At 43.0% G+C, this 21,300-nt stretch overlaps 1 protein-coding gene and 1 long non-coding RNA gene across 2 annotated transcripts in view; one reads left to right on the top strand and one right to left on the bottom strand.

Annotated features, from left to right (window-relative positions):
- LOC137430326 (uncharacterized) overlaps positions 1 to 21,300 on the top strand; it is an 82,594-nt gene that overhangs the window by 28,683 nt on the left and 32,611 nt on the right. The window contains exons 4-7 of the mRNA XM_068121113.2: positions 1,024 to 1,143; positions 2,493 to 2,602; positions 3,249 to 3,307; positions 13,917 to 14,086. Of these exons, the coding sequence (XP_067977214.2) occupies positions 1,024 to 1,143; positions 2,493 to 2,602; positions 3,249 to 3,307; positions 13,917 to 14,086 (459 nt within the window). The remainder of the gene's footprint in view (positions 1 to 1,023; positions 1,144 to 2,492; positions 2,603 to 3,248; positions 3,308 to 13,916; positions 14,087 to 21,300) is intronic.
- LOC137430327 (uncharacterized) lies at positions 5,753 to 16,745 on the bottom strand. Its single transcript, XR_010985031.2, has 3 exons — positions 16,624 to 16,745; positions 7,754 to 7,818; positions 5,753 to 7,636 (listed from the first exon to the last, which is right to left on the bottom strand). It is a non-coding gene; the product is annotated as an uncharacterized LOC137430327 (long non-coding RNA).

Raw genomic sequence — 21,300 nt, 5'->3', positions numbered from 1 at the left:
CACTGTACACGAACTCTCCGCATGCCCTGCACTCTACTGCTGCGGCTGTATTAATTACGCCGTGTGGAGACGTACCATTCTGGAGCCACCCACGCCGACAATCCTCCTACCTGGGCTCCCTGCATACGTGCCGTGACCACCAGAGGGCCACGCCGGGCGATCTGTCCGGGAGCGACCGATGGCAAGGCGCGTTTGGCGCACGAACTTGCTCTTCCTCCTTTTCCCCGCGTGAGTGAGTGGGCCCTTTGTCTGGGTTTAAGTTAAGATTGTTTAAGTGCCTGCTCTGTGTCTCTTCGTCTGTACATTGTAAATAAACCGTGTTCTTCCTCTTATTTGACCGTTCCCGTCATTTCACAATTGGCTTAGTATCGCACGAACAGAACCGCTCGAATCGGGTTCAATAAAAGGTAACGGCACGAGTGACGTGATACGCAAACCGCTCGGCGTACTCGATTAGAGTGGCTTGTGCGAGGTCCGGTCCCCGTTTCCGTGGCAGCGTGGGTATCAAAGGTACGTGCGGCGTCGACCCGATACCCTTTTCCACGCTCGCTGCAGGAGTGGTGACTCGGCCTCGTGGACACGAAGACCCGAGGGGGAAAAGGGGCTTCACCCCCCTCTGTACGCCGACGGGCTTTGGGAGGTCCGCAACAATATATATAAATAAATATATATACACACACAAAATACGGAGGAATTTTACCCCCTCCCACTTCCCATATGGTCGATATATGCCCCTTTCCTCCACTCAGGCGACTCCTATTTCCTTCCAACCTCCTCTTCTTTACCGGCCTCCACATTCCTCCTAACTCTCTCTTCCATGCATCATTCTCTTCGTGTTCCTAATTTTCCCCTCCTGCTCCCATGTGTGCATACACAATAAATATACATCGCCTTTGGACATACTACAGCAGTATCCAGCTGTCAAGGGGGCATAATTGAATGTGTATATTTTCAAAGTATTTTTTTTAATTTGAACAAAAATCGATGCGAAATGCAACATCTTTAAAAATCTGTGTTCCACAGGTGTTGATTGCTCTGTGACATCTTGTTCCACAACTTCTTTGTGTCAGATTTCTCAAAGTTCTGATTTGTGTGCATGCCCTGCTGGTTATTACCACACTGGAGATGGAAACTGCCTACCAGGTGAGTGCAAAAGGTACACTATAAATGCAACGTCTTAAGGCTGAAAGTAGATCTATACTCTCGGTTGTACATGTACACTTACCTTTATACTATCGCTCAATGATGCTGGCGATACCTCTCCATATGGATGGAACATGGCCATGAGGACTCATACTCAAATATTCTTCGAAGAGATCAGATACTTCCAGGCACTGGATGGATTTATTAACCCTTGGATGTAGTGATTGGGCCTCGTTTTTTTTTGTTGCAAAAACTATGCTGTACAATATTTTTTTGGAATGAGCCTCATTTTCACTGACTTTCATGTTGTTACACAAAATTCAGTGACATTAAAAAAAGAGTTTCATTCAGGCTCGTGGAAAAATCTTCATTCTTCAATTATAACCCGAAAATCCAACACGAATGCAGGCCTGGGGCCTTCGAGGTCCCGCATAAATGTTGTTGCATTACTATTTTATATCATTCTTTTCTTGATATGAGCCTCATTATATGCTCCTATAACTTGGTTACAAATAATTCAGTGACAAAAATATGAAAATTAAAAAACTTCCTCCGAGGCCCAATGGCTGCATAGGTGTAGGATTTTTGACAGTTGTGGACATATACATTCTAAATAAAAGGATTAGTGAATCATTTTTTGAGCAAATACTCCTCTATGAGCCTCAACTTTTTAGAGAAAAAAAAGTTGAAAAACCAAGAACAAAAATTTTTTTTGAAAAGATTCATTACTTGTATGGGATTCTTCCAATTAATAGTATCAATGATTCACATTTTCTGAGCAACTACACATCAATCTGCATCGACTTGGATTGAAAAAAGATATGAAAGAAAAAATCTATAAAAAACAAATAATAATAAAAACATTACACGAATACATCCGTTGGGCCTCCGAGGCCCAATGGCTGCGTTTATTGGTCGCCTGCATCTAAGAGTTAAAACATTTCCCTCCACTTGTGTGTCCTTCTCAAAAAAAAACAAACGTGTCACAGTCGCCGCTGGTCACTGTTGTCACAATGCGAGTGTGTGTACCTTTAGACATTGTACGGTATATTACAGGAGCTTATTCCATGGCCTGTCAATTGTAATTTCAGTATGTTTCCATTAAAATTGTAAACTGTTCTAAACTTGATGGCACCTATGTTCCTGAAAGGTGATACAACCCTTCCTAGCAAGGAAGCAACTGTTTATATTGTTTATGTTTATATTTATGTTTATGTTTATGTTTATGTTTATACTGTTTTCTATTACTGTTTATGAGGAGCATTTTTCATTAACAGTCACTTGTTATGGAAACTGTATGGATTTTGTCACGTAAATTGCTCAATGGTTTGGTTTGTGTGTTTCTGTAGCAAAAATCTTCCCTGGATTACTTCAAGCTGAAAACTCCTGCTTTAGAAGGAAACATTCAAACCAAAGCGACAACTTAATCAACCGGCAACTCCAGGCGGCTCTCGTCATGGTACATACGTGTCTATGTCAGTGAAGCATTCATGCCAAGTGGATAAAATAATCTTGGTTTAAAACTCATAACCGACTTTTGCAACTTAAGTTAATGCACTTTTTTCGTCTGAAAGTTCATTTATAGATTGCTGTAAAAATCTGAGGATTAAAATTAAAATTAAAATACAATTTAAAGTGAGACTTAAAGTTCCTTATGCGCATATATGGTGGTACAGCACGTCAAACATGCCATCATCAATTGCAGGGGGTGTTTGGGAAAATGTCTTGTGTTTTGCTTGCTGGGCCAGAATATCACAAATTACGTAGCGGCCTAAATCCAACATGCTCCACCCAGACTTGATGCTGTAATGGTTCGGTTAGAGTTAGAGCATCCCCTGAGATGCTCTATCGACCCTCACCAATACACCATCGAGTCTGCTTGGATCATGTTGGATTTAGCTCTATGCTCTATGGCCTATGCTCTCAGCATTTAAAAAGCTAGAGCGAGGACAAACAAAGAACCATTGGTTGGTAATACCATAAGGCAAGCTTGATTGGCCCAATGGCAATTCCTCCTGATTTCAACTTCCTTGTAAGGTATACCTGCACTGTATTATATTAGGAGGAGTATCACGTGGTTTCTTTTTCTTTTCTCACTTTTACAGCTCAATAAAGTTTTGAGACGACGAAGAGGATTTATCAAATCCACCGTGTTGACAAAAAGGCAAGTTACTTGGACCTTATCAAGATAGGCACTTGTGCGGAGAGCAAATAATCAGAAAAGAAAGTGAGCTTGAGAGGGGTTGATAGGGCTGAATTTATTATGTATGAAAATGTTGTGGAACTTCAACCCCTCCGCGTCAATGCAATGAATCCTCCCACACATGCCTGTTCCTTTCCCTCCCATTACTCCGAACTCCTCACCAAGATTATTTCCTTATCTCTCCACTCCAGCTCCCATGCCTCACATTCCTCTACATTCCATCCTATGATCCTCCATTGTCCTCCCTTTGTTCATTTAGTGACCACCCCTCCCCACCTGTCCCGCATATGTCATAAATAAACCAAGCACCAAATGATGAAGGTTAATGAAAAGATGTTGACAATTGCTCCTTTTCCCAACAAATGGTGTGAATCTGATGGTTTCACAACTTCCAAATATAACAAACCAATGACAGCATGTTGGTTTCTCCTGTAAGTCTGCGTGGTGGGTGGCGTCTCCATATTATAAGGGCACAATTAAAAAAACATTATGCATGACAAAGATTGTTGGAGGCTGAGCTTTACAAGAATTTCTCATGACATCCGATGAGGTTCCTTATCAGGTCTGATCTCATCAGATAGGTTAGTTGGCTTCAGGCGTAACCTACCATATAAAACACAATGTCAGTTTCTGTGTTTGTACAGATGTCTGTCCCCCTTCATAAGGTTAGGTATCAAAGACCAATCTTTTAACGTGAATGTGTGTTCACTAAGGTCTATTTTTGAGGATAAAACAAACTCGAAAAAACATTTTCCCATAAAAGAGTAATTATGTCTCTTCTATTGAAAGTGCAGATGATGGCTTACAAATGGAGCCTCAACAGCGGTGTGCATAAGCTTTAAAAAAAAAATAAAAAAAAATAAATACAAAGCGCAGGGAGGTGAAATTCGCTGCACGTGATGTACAACGCACGCAGAATGAAACAAATGTTAATTTATATCTGTATGATGTCAAATAAATGAAGAAGATATAAGTACACCTGACACTAGGCCGAGGCTTCAGTCTTTGGCATGCTCATGAGGCTGCACCATCGAATAAACTGTTCCAACCCGTCATTTTTGATGAGCTTTTATACTAGTACTAGCAGAAGTACCCGGCATTGCCGGGCGGGGGAGGGGAGGGGAGGGGAACGGGGGGAGGGGGAAGGGGAGGGGAGGGGAGGGGAATGGGGAGGAGGGGAGGAGAGGGGGAAGGGGAGGGGAGGGGGGAAGGGACAGGGAGTGGGAGGAAGAGGGGGGAGGGGAGGGGTGAGGGGGAGGGGGAGGGGGAGGGGTGGGGTAGGGGGGAGGGGTGGGGTAGGGGGGTAAGGGAAGGGGAGGGGGAGGGGAAGGAAGGGGAAGGAGGGGAGGGGACAGGGGAGGAGGGGTGGGGGTAGGGGAGGGGGAGGGGAGAGGGAAGAGGAGGGGGAAGGGGAGGGGGAAGGGGAGGGGGAAGGGGAGGGGGAAGGGGAGGGGGTGGGGGAGAGGGGAAGGGGAGGAAGGAGAGGGGGGAAGGGGAGGAGGGGAAGGGGAGAGGGAGGGGAAGGGGGAAGGGGAGGGGAGGATGGGGAGGATGGAGGGGGGAGGAGGAAGGGGGAGGGGGAGGGGAGGGAAGGGTAGGGGGCAGGGGGCAGGGGAGGGGGGAAGGGGAGGACCAGTCAACAATGACGTTGCAGCACAGGCTGAGTGAAATGCGCTAAGTTAAATATGAATAAAAAATATGGATCTCGTCATCGGAGGTCATTTTTAGGTAGGCCATGTCCTTCCCAAGCCCAATGGCAGAAGTACCCAACAGAAGTACCCGGCATTGCCGGGCGGGGGAGGGGAGGGGAACGGGGGGAGGGGGAAGGGGAGGGGAGGAGTGGGGGGAAGGGAGGGGAGGGAAGGGGGTGGGAAGGGGGGGAAGGGAAGGGGAGGGGGAAGGGAATGGGGAGGGGGAAGAGGGGGAAGAGGAGGAGGGGGAAGGGGAGGGGGGAATGGAAGGGGAGAAAGGGGAAGGGGAGGGGGAGGAAGGGGAGAGTCAGTCAACAATGATGTTGCAGCACAGGCTGAGATTCAGTGTATAATGTTCCTCGCTGAAATGCGCTAAGTTAAATATGAATAAAAAATATGGATGTCGTCATCGGAGGTCATTTTTAGGTAGGCCATGTCCTTCCCAGGCCCAATGGCCATGTCTATGCCAAAAATCAAGTACGTGAGCGAGTCTGGCGCACTGAATTGAAAATATATAGAACGCTCATACTCCGTGAAAAGTGTAGCCGCCGTGTCGCCATCTTGGTTAGCACGACTCGACCGACTCGCTTCGCGGATCTCGTTTGTTTTGAACGTGTCCCAGATTTTAAAAGCCAGACAACTGTTAAAATGCCATTTTGTGCGGCAATAAACTGCTCCAATCGGTTACGGAAGGGTTGTGGAAAGACGTTTCACAGCTGTTTCAAAGACGTTTAATTCATATCGCACAAAATCGACACAAAACACAATCGCACAAAAGGTGAAAAAACGCAATCGCTTTTTGCTCTGAATTACGTGCAAACGCATGACGGAAATCACCATCGCCCAGCATCGAGTGCCAACCAAGATGGCGCCAGGTAGCTGCATCTCCACCTGTGTGGTGTGAATGGCAATGGTCATTCTATATATTTTCAGTTCACTGGTGTGGCGGCGAGGATGGAACATCACGTGATCGCTCTGAGCGAATCAGCGAGCTGCCCTGGCACATGCTGAGAATCCGTGTATAATGTTCCTTGCTGAAATGCGCTGAGGTAAATATGAATAAAAAATATGGATCTCGTCAAATATTTTTAGGGAGGCCATGTCCTTCCCAGGCTCAATGGCCATGTTTATGCCAAATATCAAGTACGTGAGCCTCTCCGTTTAAGAGTCTATAGGTAACACACAAACAAACTGTTATATATATATAGATTCAAATAACCACCACTGACTGGAACTAACCAAAAAAAAAAAAAAAAAAAAAAAAAAAAAACTAACCAATAGGGTCACCACTGACTGGAACTAACCAATAAATTTGGCATACTCACCCCTGGGTGGATGCAAGTTATTGCAGAAGGAGCGCCACACAACAACAGGGCTACATCACCCAATAAAGTCCAGTCGAAGCCCATATGGGGGTAAAATTTGTAACAACCAAAAATGTTTTTTTTTAAATAGAGCATATATAATGACAAATTTTGGGATTTTACATAGCGTATTGTATACCTACGCCAGGCTGAACAGTTTATGTTTTGTATCCCACTGATAGACCAGATGTGCATCATCTAGTCCTTGCACTTGTCACCAAAGAAGAACAAGGTGAAGAAGAACTAAAATCTCATCAAAAAACAAAAGAACCACAAAACAAATAAGAACCAAAAATCTAATCAGCTTGTTCTTGTCACCTAACTAACTTATCCACCAGGTTTTGTCATAATTCGTCCACAACGTTTTGAGATATCATGCTGTACTGTATATCATTTTTGACCCTATTTCTCTCAATGGTGAAGAATCACTTAAAATTCTAGTATCCGGAACCAGATCTTCACCAAAATCTAATCGAATCGTCCATGTCACACACCCAACCTGTCCACCAAGTTTCGTCCGAATCCGTCCATAACCTTTGGAGATATTCTGCTCACAGAGAAACAGGGGTGAATACATAACCTCAGTACACCTTCGGTGGTGGAGGTAATGATCTCGAAAAGAAAAGAAAAATGCATAAAACATAACATGCTAATTCGTTGTTGTACCTTGGCAACATGACAGACTCACAAATGATATCAAAGCTATTCTATCAAAGACACACTGTTGATGTAGGTCAGTCTGGGGTGGCGTCGCAGGTCTGTCTGGGGCGTCGCAGGTCTGTCTGGGGCGTCGCAGGTCAGTCCTCGGTGGCATCGCAGGTCAGTCTGGGGTGTCGCAGGTCAGTCCTCGGTGGCGTCGCAGGTCAGTCCTCGGTGGCATCGCAGGTCAGTCTGGAGTGGCGTCGCAGGTCAGTCCTCGGTGGCGTCACAGGTCAGTCTGGAGTGGCGTCGCAGGTCAGTCTGGAGTGCCGTCGCAGGTCAGTCCTGGGTGGCGTCGCAGGTCAGTCTGGGGTGGTGTCGCACGTGCCACTGCAGTTGCAGAGAGCAGTGCGAGTGACCCCTGTCTCAAGACATTTACACTTTTGAGGACACAGGGTTTGCTTTGAGTTGCATCTGCATTCAATGAACTCCAGACAGACCTTTGCCGCTTCGGTTAGGCTGGTCCAGAAGGGCTTCAAAGATCTTTCCTCTTTCGTACATTTGTCGCCATATCGATAGAGGGCACTGTGTTTGGCCTGGAGGGTAGGAATCAAGCTTCTTGATTAGTAAACAACTCGACAGACATGCTCGAGAAAGCAAAGCTTGTAAGAGAAAGAAAATTGTATCGTAAACTCAGTAGATAGAGCGCATACCTCTGCCACATCCCAACCTGTCCAACAAGCTTCGTCCAAATCTGTCCATAACTTTTTGGGATATCCTGCACACAGCCAAACAGGAGAAAAAATATAACCTCCATTGATGGCGAAGGTCATAATTATCATAACTATGGTCATAATTACCATAACAACCAACTAGAATGGCACTCTTTGGCATCACGACGTCAGCCGTAATGCCTCCACCCACATTATTACATCATTATACATACTTGTAGAAATTTCATTAAAATCCCCTCATCCGTTTTAAAGTACCACATTTTTACCTGACATGACCTCTGACCTTTGACACCAAAATCTAATCAGTTCATCTTTGCCTCATAATATTTACTCATACCAAGTTTGGTCAAAATTCCATTACTGATTCACAACAGTAACACAATTTTTACCTAACAGGACGTCTGACCTTTGACCTCTTGAACCCATAATTGAATCGCTTTATCCTTACATCACTATACATACTTTACCAAGTTTTACTTGGTTCCCTTCAGCCATTCTTACGTTTTCGCGGTAACAAAAACCTCTGACCTTTGACCCCTTGATGCCGAAATCGAATCAGTTCATCTTTGCACCATAATGTATACCTATAACAAGTTTGGTCAAAATAACATCACTGGTTCACAAGTTCGTTCGATAACAGAATTTTTACCTAATGGGACCTCTCACATTTGACCGCATAATCTAATCAGTTCATCTTTGCATCATTATATGAGTACATACCTGTTCCAAGTTTGAGCCTGGTGTTGGTTTAGCAGTTAGGGTGCCAGCTTGGGATCCAAAGATCCTGGGTTCGAATCCCTGTTGATCGCTAAATTAATGCCAGACTCAGCCTGGCATCCTTCCGAGGTCGGCAAATTGAGTACCAGTCCACTGGTAATTCCCTATGTGTCACAAGGGGTGACCAACAGGGTTGGTGGCAGGAAGGGCATCCGGCCATAAAACATTGCTTCAAAAAGGGGACCAAGGTTCCCGAAAAAGGCCAACCCCTGCTCTGCAGGGGAAAATGGCCTCTAAAGGTGGTTCTATACCTGTTCCAAGTTTGACTTGGATCCTGTCAGCCATTCTTAAGTTATCGCATGAAGAAAAACCTATCATGGACGGATACATGGACAGGCAAACACCTGGATGGACAACCCTAAAATATAATGAAACTAGAACGGGCACTCGGTAGAGCGCATACCTTCGCCGCAGCTACTGTTCTGTACTTGGCATGGGAGTGTAGGGAACAGAACAGTGAACAGTTTGGTGCTGATTTCATGCAAATCGGATAAGAATTGACCGAGTTATGACAAAAAACGCACATTTTGCAAGGTCGTGACCCCCCTGACCTTTGACCCCCAACCGCTAACAAGGGTAATGTCTTCACTGGGTCATGTCGTATATCACAAGATCGGGCATTGAATTCTGAACATTTTGGCATTAGTTGCATGCCAATTGGATAAAAATTGACCGCGCTATGGTAAAAATACGATTTTGACCTTTTCGTGACCTTGACCTTGACCTTTGACCCGATTGCTCCCAAAATCTAATCAAATGTGTCCCGTATAATAACCAATCATCCCACCAAATTTCATGCAATTCGGTTGAATACTTTTTGAGTTATGCGAATAACATACACACACACACACACACACAGACATACAAATAAATACACAGCGATCAAAACATAACCTTCCGCTTTTGCGAAGGTAATAATGAAAACAACGACTTCGTCAGCGGAGGCATAAAACTAACTTATACGTGGCAACCTTATCTTAGTCTTCCTCACGAACATCTGGCTTCTACGGTCATTGGCCCAGTTGCATAAAATTCCCTTAAACATAAGGAAAGATTTCCCTTAAGGTACGCTGGAATTCCTTAGCTAAACATTTCCTTAAGTCTGTTACATAAACAACCCTTAAGGATAAGGACTCCTTTAAAGTTAAGGAAATCCTTAGGGGTCGTTGCTATGCCAGGCAACCAATCAGTTAAGAGATAGGAAGAGACGTCCGAAAGCAAGAACACATCATGAACACGTGATTTTAAATGACGCTTGTTATATGTTGTATGGGGAACAGGTGCTTGCGGATGAAGGAGGAATAAAATGATTATTTTGTAAAAAATCATGTGATTGTCATTCACCATTTATTATTTCCGCCACCGGAGTTTATGGCCCAGTTCCGCCACCAGAGCATAGTTTATGGCCCAGTTCCACCACCAGAGCATAGTTTATGGCCCAGTTGCATAAAGGATCCAGAAGGGAAAATTTGAAGATTTCCTTAACTTCTCATTTAAGGACATCCTTTTGTTGAGGATGGTTGCATATACAAATAATCTTTAGGTTTTTTTTTTGTATACAAGATCGAGGCTCGTGTAAGAGCTAACATTGATCACAAAAAAAAAAAAACCGACACACAAAACATACAATAAAGGGAGCGAGAGACAAGATGGGGAGAGAGAGGGAGCACACAAGTACAACAGCAGATAACAGGGACAACGGGAGATCTGGGGGAGGGAGAGGGCTTGGGGGGAAGAGGCATGGGAAGGGGGGAGGGGGAGGGAAAGGTATAACACACATGGACACTGCTAGAACTTCCAAGAAAGAAAGAAGTCGGGATTTCAAAAAAAAGTGGATCTGGGGTGAATTAACGGGGGTAGAAAAGATCAAGGTTTTGAATGGGGGAAGACAAGAGATGGTGGTGAACAGCTGTTTTAAAGACCTGGAGGGAGGAGTGGGATTGAAGAGAGTGAGGGAGTGGGATTGAAGAGAGTGAGGGAGTTTGTTCCAGAGGCGGGAGTAAAGAGGAATGAAGGAGTGAAGGAGAGCAGAGAGTCTTGATTTTGGCAGTTTAACCATAAGAGGCTTGCTGGCAGATCTTGTGCGACCTGAAGGAATATTTGGGGGACAGAGCACAGACAGAGCTGGAGGAGCTAGGCCGGATAGGAGTCGGTAGAAGACAGAAAGACCACCAACCTGCCTGCGGTGAGCGAGTGAAAGACCCCCAGAGTTAGCCTCATCGCGGGAGAGTCCTTAAATCTTTCCTTAAAGTTGAGGGAGCATCCCTCCTCCTCCCCCACCCCCCCCCCCCCGTCCGTAACTGATATAATAATACTACCACAATTGTCACTTATTTCATAACATCGTTAATATTTTGCTTGTAGTTTCGCACTCTCACTTTTATAATTTCATACTTTCAGCATTCTCGGAAAGTGTCCAAACATTTACTGCACACATTAACCCATTCACAATAAAATGGTGAATGAGAATGATTAAATAAATAAAATGGTGAAAATGGTTATTCCTCCTTCATCTGCAAGCACGTGTTCCCCATGCAACATATAACAAGCATGTATGTATCAATAAAACAAGCGTCATTGAAAATCACGTGTTTATTACGTGTTCTTGCTTTCTGACGAGCGTCCCATCGCTAATCTGATTGGTTTCCTGGCATAGCAATGGCTCCTAAGGATTTCCTTAACCTCAAGGAAATCCTTAGCTAAGGACTTCCAAAGGGTTGTTTATGCAACAGCACTTAAGGAAATACTTAGCTAAGGAAAACCTCAACGGAAATCTTTCCTTAACCCATAAAGCACGTGGAGCCAAGATCATGGTTGATATCTGTATGCAAATGAGATTAAACTGACATCAACCCAAACAACGAATCATGACCTTTATTACAATGTTTAATACCCGGGTGACTTATGAACGATTGCTTCTAATTGGTGGAGAAAAGCCGATGACATGAGGCGGGAGGAGGAGGGGCTCCCTTAACTCTAAGGAAGGATTTAAGGAAAAACTTAAGGATATTCATATATGCAACCATCCTCAACTTAAGGATGTCCTTGAGAGAAATGTTCAGAGAAAAATCAAATTATTCTCACATTTGTCCATCAAATTATCAAAAATTTGTCAAATCAAATATATTGGTCAAAGTTAATATATTTGTCAGTCAAATAAATTTGTCGAATCAAATTGTCCTCAAGAGGAAATCCTCATATTTGTCCTTAAGGGTGTAGTACTGGTGAACTTTCCAATATGCCTCTTTTTAAAAAAAACTATGTTTTTACGGTTTAGATTCATACGTATTGTATAAACTCATTCAGTATTTCCTTTAAAATATCTAATGTTATCTTTACACGCAATTTTAAAGAAATATAATATTTTGCATGAAATTTGTTATAACTTTAATTTGCATCATTCTTTTGGGCTGAAATTTGGACAGGATATTCAGAATATCACTTCCTTTAAAATGATGAAGGCTTTTGTTTATAGGAGTAGCCATTGTGGATTTATTGAAGGACAACCAAGTTTTATCTGGTAATTGGCATAATTAGCTAATTAGTGAACATTTGACATAATTTCACAAAATCCTCTCATCAGGTAGTAGAGTAACACATGTATAATACATGTACCAAGTTTTGTGTGAAAAGAATGATAGGTGACATAGAAGATAGAAGTAGAAATGTGTTCTTTGTTTTTCCTTGTTTTTTATTGACGGTCTAATTTATGCAAATCATATGCATGTAATAAGACAAAGAAGCGTTGAAACTGGTCTGAGTTAAAGCCAAGATTATATCTTTCAAGAAAAACTGAAAATTAGATATTAACTTGACTTTGTTTTTGTGTAAAGGCCTCTCCAAGGTACCTATGTAGTTTTCTCAATTTTTCACCAGTACTACACCCTTAAGGATACTTTATGCAATCGGTCCATTGACTATATCAAACAGGCTGGTTATGTGGTAGCAAACACAGGTGAATCTCTCGAGTTTTTTAAAATTGTCTGGATGCCAGTTCAACAAGTTCAAAGGGGTTTTAGCCAAAAGAGAGAAAGGCCTCTGTCACATTTGAGGTCTTTTTCAGAGGTCACATGACTTCCATGCCTGGCATTCCCATTTATTTCCTCTTCGATGAAATTCGCATCCAATCCAGTGAGTGCATGGAAAAAGGGTGATGTTCTTGATTGGGCTTTACCAAGTGTGAGACAGATTCTCTTGACGTTGATGATGTGGATTCCTTTGTCAGAAGCTATCCAAATTTTAGTGTTTGGATGAAGTGAAAGGATGCTGAAGAAAACACCCGACAGGACGACGATGATATCTGTACCAATAGTGCGCACCAGGATAATGCTTGTGTCGTTCTCCAAGGCATTATGGATAGCACACATCTCGCTGAATCTTATACTGCGATCTGGTGGCTATCTGGTTCCAGTAAGAAGAGAGGCCTCCAGGAAAGAGTCTGCATTACCAGTGGATGTCACACTGGCTTTGCACAAAGCTGTCGTTCAGTCAGATGACTCAAATAAACACTTTGGACATGTAAAGGCATAAATATTCACTGGTACCTAAAAAGTAAAGCATAAGGTAAATTCAAGCATGGCACCATGCTTTCATTTTCCATACACAGGCCATCAGGTAAAATAAATGTCATACCAAAATTTGGAATTCAAGACCAACTGAGATGCTATTGAACTGCCTCTAATGAACATGTATGTTATTTCCAACTCTTTACATTATTTCCAGAGCAATATTGATAGCATGCGCATCCACTCCCTAATCTTTTACTATAATTCAGCAAATGTCTGTCTGTCTGTCCGTTCCCACGCACCGTAAAAACGGCTGAACTGATCGCAAAGAAATTTTGGGTGGGTAATCCTGGGACCCCCTGGAGTAAAATAGTCTATATTGTTTTTCCAATTTTTCCAAACACGATGGAATAATATTTACCGATATGAACAGTGATTTGGCTTTTATTGAAATTCTAAAAATACTGTTTAGATTTTGATCATTTGCGTGTGATATGATTTAACGGATGTTTATATGAATCGTTAAAAATAAAAAAAAGCCTTCAATTTACGATATTTTGCCTTTTCATTTGGGCCTCTCAATTGAAGCCCCGCCCATAGGGCGGGTACCGTTGCTAGTATTGTTAACATGCTGTGCCATCTTTTCGATACAGCACCTCTGTTGATGTCAATTTCCCAGAATGCAATTTATCATCAGTACTATTTTGATATTTTTGCAATATTCTTGCATACTAGTTCAAAGAAATGTTGCACCTTGTTTTATGGATTTTTTCCCATTGATTTTGCAAACAGGTAAGTGTCCAATTGCTTTTGTTAATATGTGTATGGATGATGAGCATGCAACTGCCTATATTGTCCAGGCCCGGAAGTATTTTTGTGCTGGCCAGCACTTTTTCAGCACAAACTCCAGAAACAGCAGACACTGTTAACTCCAGCATGCAGAGCTGGATCGCGCTTTGTAGCAACAGGACATCACCATCTCAACGTGGCCACTGCAATTTCCCCAGAGGCACATGCATCTCCTACACACGTGAGTGGAGCATACCAAGTAACCCTGACAGCTCAGGTTGTATCAAGTAAAAGTTGATAAGAGTATGCTAACCATCTTGGGAAGTGAGGCAAAGCTGACATTTTGAGAAATTGCTCTTCATCAGAGCAAAAGAAGGAAGTATGGCTGGAGGGATGATATACAGTGCGTATCAAAAAAAAGGTAATCCGAATTCAAGGGGTTAATATGCAAAGGTTATTTATTTTGACAATTTACATGTGATTTACTAATTAAGAGGAGATCCTCAGCTTCCCATTGATACCTTCCATGCACCATTGCTGTCACACATGACCGAGTACATGTTCATTGAAAATGACAAGTTCAAATCGCATTTTTACAAGTTTTGCTAATCGATGCAAGTCGGGATAATTGGTGCAAAATGAACGTCAGATGTGAACTTTTCTCAGGAATGATTGGCCTTTATGCACCCACACCTTCAACATGTCCACCTCCCCTTTCAACACAAAGCTCACAGTGGCGGAGCATTCCCTGAACTGCTTGTCTCACCATAACCGGGTCATTGCGCAAAGCATCCACTTCATGTCGAATACGGCACTGCAATTCGTCAAGATCACGGGGAGGAGTTATGAACACCTTGTTCTTTAAATGTCCCCAAAGGAAATAATCACATGGTGTGAGGTCAGGTGATCTTGGTGGCCATTCCACTGCATGGTTGAGGGCGATGACTCGGTCTCCAAAGAGTTCCCTCAGTCTATCTCGGACAGCGATAAGACTATGTGCTGGGGCGCTGTCTTGGGCCCACCAAAGATAACTGAAGACACCACGAACCTGTCGCTCAAAGTTCTCCTCCAGCTGCGCTAAAACTTCATCATTGATCATCTGCAGATACCTGTTACCATTGACATTCCTTTGAAAGAAAAATGGTCTGATCACCTGACCACTTCCACAAACCAAACAGTCCACTTTTGTCGATTCATGTTGGTGTCAAAATGAAATTCCGGGGGTTGCCCTGTCGGTGCATATTCAAGAACATTATGGGTATTGACCTTGCCATCCATGGCGAAAGCAGCTTCGTCGCCGATAACGGGATACCGCAGGAAATTGACATCTGCTTCGCAATGTGCTATCAACCATCTGGCAAGCACCAGCCTCCTGGGAAAATCCCCTGGTGTAAGTTGATGCCGGATGTGAATCCGATATGGATGTTGGTGGAGGTCCAGTCTTGTGATTCAGTTGAATGTTGCCCAAGGCAATCCCGTCCCATTTCGTCTTGCGCTGGTATCCCTAGGATGCTCCAAAACTTGCTGCCTTACTGCTGCAATGTTCATTTCCGATCGCCAAGTGCACCTCCTACCAGAATTCTCCTTGTTGCGGTTGAGGCTAGTGCCATGCTCTTGGTATTTTTTAACATTCGCCCAGATGGTTTTGGCTGCTGGAGGCTCCCATTCTGGGAAACGTTCCCTGATGCATCACGAGTTCGCTGCAAACTTCCAGTTTGGTGAAAGGTTGTAACCACGAAGGTCCGCTGTTTCGTCGTAAGTTGAACCATCTTTTCAATGACTCAGACTGTCTCTAGGCCCATCTTAAATACCCATCTTAAACAAAGGATGACGCAACTGACGATTACCAGACCAGCTTAACAATTTTACATAATCAACTTGGCAGTCGACAAGTAATGCGTCCATTTCAAACTGTCTTGCACCGAATAGTCAAACTTGTAAAAATGCGATTTGAACTTGTCATTTTCAATGAACATGTACTCGGTCATGTGTGATAGCAATGATGCATGAAAGGCATCAATGGAAAGCTGAGGATCTCCTCATAATTGGTAAACCACATGTAAATTGTCAAACTAAATAACCTCTGCATATTAATCCCTTGAATTCGGATTACCTTTTTTTGATACGCACTGTATTTCACAGGATCAACCATCAAATGGATTGGATAAAATATTGAAGGTCAAATATCTTCTTCTTCTTTTTTTTGCTAATCGTTATATTAGTTGCGGAGAACAAATTTTTAATCAGTTTGAGGGTCCTTCATCAGAACTTTATGTCTGCCACAGAGATGGTTCCATCAGTGCAACATCTTGCAGAATGTGTGACCTGGACCAATTTACCGATCATTAAAATACCTGTCCCCGCTTTTGTTTGTTTTTTTGGATACAAGATCGAGGCTCGTGTAAGAGCAAACATTAATCACAAGAAAAAAAACGGACACACAAAACATACAATAAAGGGAGCGGGAAACAAGATGGGGAGAGAGAGGGAAGCACACAAGTACAACAGTAGAGAACAGGGATATCGGGAGATCTGTGGGAGGGAGAGGGCTTGGGGGGAGGAGGCATGGGAATGGAGTTGTGGGGGGGGGGGGGGGGAGGGGGTTGGTGGGAGAGGTATAAAACACATAGACACTGCTAGGACCTCCAGGAAAGAAGTCGGTATTTCAAAAAAAGTGGATTTGGGGTGAATTAACGGGGGTAGAAAAGATCAAGGTTTTGGATGGGGGAAGATAAGAGATGGTGGTGAACAGCTGTTTTACCTGGAGGCTTGTTTTACCTGTTTTACCTGGAACAGCCCTGGAGGGAGGAGTGGGATTGAAGAGAGTGAGGGAGTTTGTTCCAGAGGCGGGAGTGTTGTAAGAATCAGATCGACAACATTGTCCCAGGAGTAGATTTAATTCAGAATCGATCTCTAGCAATACCTGTAAGAAACCAACAAGCCACATATCAGTATACAGTAATCATAGAAGTAAGTAATGGTTTTGCAATTAGTACAAGCAAGCTTAGAACCTAGAGTAACATGCACCATCTGAGAATGCACTACATCACACAGAGTAAATGTCACAGGAATCATCGGAGCGCTGTCCAGTCCGAATTCTTATAGGAGCCTCTCAGTGGTCAGAGTCGGCATAACACCTGGGTTCAACTTCGATGCAATTTCATTACAGGGAGTAAAGAGGAATGAAGGAGTGAAGGTGAATAGAGCAGAGAGTCTTGATTTTGGCAATTTCACCAGAAAACTGACCTGAATACACTGAAAACTGAATACACTGACCTTGATTTTAGGTATTTCTGTCACTTTTCTTGACATTGTTTCAGTCAAGGCCAAGACTAATACTTTCTCTTATACAAGTTAAACATTGGTTAAACAACATTTAACCTGAAGTTGCTGGGGCATGATCTGTAAGTCAAAGATTCTTTTTAGCATAACTTCCAGCATTTAAAGATAAAGTGGCAGTTTCAAAAAAAGTGTTTGTACACAGAGTCAAGGATCTTGGGAGAGCTCATACACTGAACAGATCAGGACATAATAGAGCAAAAGGAACATGAGAGAGAGAGATAGAGATAGAGATAGAGATAGAGTGAGAGAGAGAGAGAGAGAGAGAGACTTTTGAAGCTCTTTTATTATAAAGGTAAGAAACCCATACAAGTCATGCAAATAATAAAGTCACCACAATTCAAAACATGTGCAGCCAAACAACAACAATAAAAACACCAAACACTAAAATAAAAAACTTAACAAACCATGATCAAGTTTACAAAACCCACCCTTTGCACACCATTTTTCCACAAAGGTTTGTAAATCATCTTTCATTTGGAAAAAAGAAAATTCCATGCGTAACCTTGCCATGACTAGAGCCTTAAACACAATTACCACATCACATAAAATATCAGCATTTGCCAGGAGCTTTGCTTTTCTTGTTTTGTAGATTGCTAATTTTCCAATAGAAATTAAGAAATTAGCAAGAGCAGTCTCAGAGCGTTTTTTATAACTAAGTGGTGTTCCAAAGATAAAAACACGTGTAGAAAAAGAAAAGTTCATACGATTAAAAAAAGTTGATAAAAAACCAAAGAAGGGAAAGAGTCTTGCACAATCTACGTAAGCATGGAAAAGGTCTTCAGAAATCATACAAAAGGGGCATTCCACTGAATTATCCTCATTAAAACGATGTAATAAAACATTGGAGGGCAACACCATATGGGCGAGTCTCCAAGCAATATCACCAGTCCTTTTAACAATCGGTGAAACATACATTGCAGACCATTGCGGATGGGAGGGAGACCCAGAAGGCAGTTTCTCTTTCCATCGAGCCCCAAAAGAAAGAGGCTGTAACGAGGGAAACCGAACTGAGATACACAAACGATACAGTCTCTTTTTATCCTTGCTGGAAAGTGGCGATGAGGATAGCAAGATAGATGTTGTGGTGCTATCAGCTGGCAGGCTAGAGCTAGCACAGATCTGTGGTGGTGTACGGTGGTCACCATTGTTGGCGGTTGAGCTCAGGCCCAGGTGCCTAAAAACACACAGGATTTCCTGTAGGACCTTGGCTATGCTCCTCAAAGATCTGATGCCAGTTCTTACTTGAAGATGTCCTGCGGAGAACCAACTGTTCCTGTTACAGTCACGAAGGTCCCGAGTCGTTTTCACGCCAGCACTCACAAAACGTTGCACAAAGGCACGTGAGCGAGGAATAGCAGGAAAGAGGGCATTGTAGAAAAGGGGTTCCCGGAGGAACCTTTCACTGTTGTATGTCTCCATTTGGCGAGTTATTGAAATGGACCGCCAGACGTTCAAGACATCTTGGTAAAAGTCAGGGAGCAGCGAAGCATCGACATGTTGCAGCTCCATGAAGAAGAGTTCACAATTGTACCCAAGCATGCCGGCTTGTTTTAGTATACAGTTTGCAGTCGATTTCCAGGGCAAGGCCTCCAGAAATATAAAACGACGAGCTGTGGAGACTCGGAAGGCCATCACCCGACAAAGAATGTCCACAAGCCCATGACCACCTTCTGCCAGTGGGAGGCAAATAGTCTCTGGCTTTAGCCAGTGTTTGCCATCCCAAAAGAAGTCAAGTAAACATTTTTGGATTGACGACACCAACGTTGCAGGTGGCTGCAAGGCAATCATTTTATGCCATAAGAGAGGGGCCACCAGGTTGTTAATGACCAGTGCACGACCTCGGAAAGACAAGGTCGACAAAATTCCTCTCCATCTGTTTAATTTGTTGCTGATTTTGTGGAGCAAACCATCCCAATTCCTTTTGACAAAGCCTGGGGTTCCAAGGTAAACACCGAGGTATTTCACACCTTCTTTTTCCCATGTCAAATTCATAGGGAGAATTGGAAGGGCAGAAGGTGGCGTACCGCCGACCCAAACTGCTTTGCATTTCGACCAATTAATTTGCGTTGTACATGCTTGAGAGTAAACCCGTAGGCACTCAAATAGCAGAGCAATGTCATTACTGCTGCGAACAGCAACACATACATCATCAGCATAGGCCGAAATGATAACGGGATTTTCTGAGGGAGTCACTGAAAATCCCATAAGAGAAGATCGTAAACGAATCAAAAGGGGCTCAATGCAAAGAGAGTACAATATTCCAGATAAGGGACAGCCTTGCCGAATTCCCCTCCCAATCCGCAAAGGTGAACAGAGACCATCATTGATTTTGATCAAGCTAAAAATGTGATTATACAATAAGGATACATATGAAATAAAGGATGCCCCAAAACCAAATTGCTTTAAAATGTGAAACAAATACTCATGATTAACAGAGTCAAAAGCCTTTTCTTGGTCAATAAAAAAGAGACCGGTATGTTGTTGTTGAAATGCACACACATCCCACAGGTCTCGTACCAAAAAAATGTTATCGTGCATAGATCTGTGCATAACACAGTACGATTGATCCTGATGTATAACTGTGCTTAGAACAGTCTTTACACGGTTAGCTAGCGTTTTGGCAAAAATCTTGTAATCTGTGCAGAGAAGAGAGATTGGACGCCAGTTCTGTATCAATTGCAGGTCGTTTTTCTTAGGGATAAGGCAAACAACTGCACGCCGACAACTAAGGGGTAACAATCCCTCACGCAGACTGTATAAAAACACTGAGTGCAAAGCAGGACCAAGCATGTCCCAAAAGGTTTTATAAAATTCAGCTGGTAGCCCATCAAAACCAGGAGCCTTATGATCAGCAAGGCCATCGAGCGCAGTTTTAAGTTCACCGAGAGTAATGTTCTCATCCAAGACATGCCGTTGATGCTCATCTATCTGCGGTAAATTGGTCGTAATATTCTGCATTGCAGGCACATCATTGGGCTTAAAGGAAAACACATTCTCAAAATAAGACCGAACAAAGTGAACAATCTCCGTATTATCACTAAGAATATGCCCATCACTAGCCCGAAGACTAAGCATTTGCTGGCTCGCCTTCGTCGTCTTCTCAAACTTAAAGAAATCTTTACAACATGTGTCTGACGACAGTAAACTATTAACTCTCAGCCTGACTAAGGCACCAATACCATTTTCTTGAATTAATTCCTTAAGCAGAGTTTGTTTTTCAAAGAGGAGTTGACACCGTCTTTCATCACTGAGGACCTCAGCACCTTCCTGCAATCGTAGAATTTCTTGTTTCAAGGCATCAATACATAATTGTTTACTTTGAGAGCAATTGGTTTTGTATTGCTGACAGAAAACACGGATCTGCGCTTTAGCATAGTCCCACCACTGACAGAGATTTAGGAAACGATGTTGGAAATCCACAACCTTGTCCCAAAAAACCACAAAGGATGATTTAAAGAAAGGATCGCTCAGAAGTGAGGTGTTAAGAGACCAATACAGAGTGCGGCGTTTGAAGCGAGGAAAGGAAAAGCACAGTTTTACCAAAGAATGATCAGAGAAGCCTGAAGGGACAATAGCCGTATATGTCACAAGGTTGACAGCAGAGTTAGGAATATAAAATTTATCAAGACGAGCAAGTGAAAGATGATTTAGTAAAACCCGACACCAGCTAAATTGCTGCAGGTTTGGGTGTTGTTGCCGCCATACATCGTTGAGGTCATGCCGCGAAGTTATACTGGAAAGAGGCCTACTTGAAGCTAGATGTGGCTCTGCACTGTTCCTATCTAAAGTTGGGTTTAAAGTACAGTTAAAATCACCCCCTAAGCACAACAACGTATCAGAAGAGAGGTGTCTCAGGAAATTAAAGGACTGATTAAAAAAAGTTCCTCTATCTGTGCTATCACTTGGAGCATAGACGTTAACAAACATAAATCGTTGCTGATTGTATTCAAGCTCTACAGAGGCTAGATAGCCTGGTACGATTTCCTTAAAGATGGGGGGGGAGACAGACAAACGTGAACTGACAAAAAAAGCAATACCCGCACTCACAGAATCTGTATTACTAAAAAACCAAGTGCCAATCAGCTGTTGCTGCCAATCAGCCATGCAGTCTGC

The sequence above is a fragment of the Myxine glutinosa genome, chromosome 6 (genome assembly GCF_964187855.1).
Source record: "Myxine glutinosa chromosome 6, kmMyxGlut1.1, whole genome shotgun sequence".
Classification (NCBI taxonomy): Eukaryota; Metazoa; Chordata; class Myxini; order Myxiniformes; family Myxinidae; genus Myxine; species Myxine glutinosa.
The sequence above is the reverse complement of the archived record's forward strand: the minus strand, read 5'-3'. Positions and strand labels throughout refer to the sequence as shown.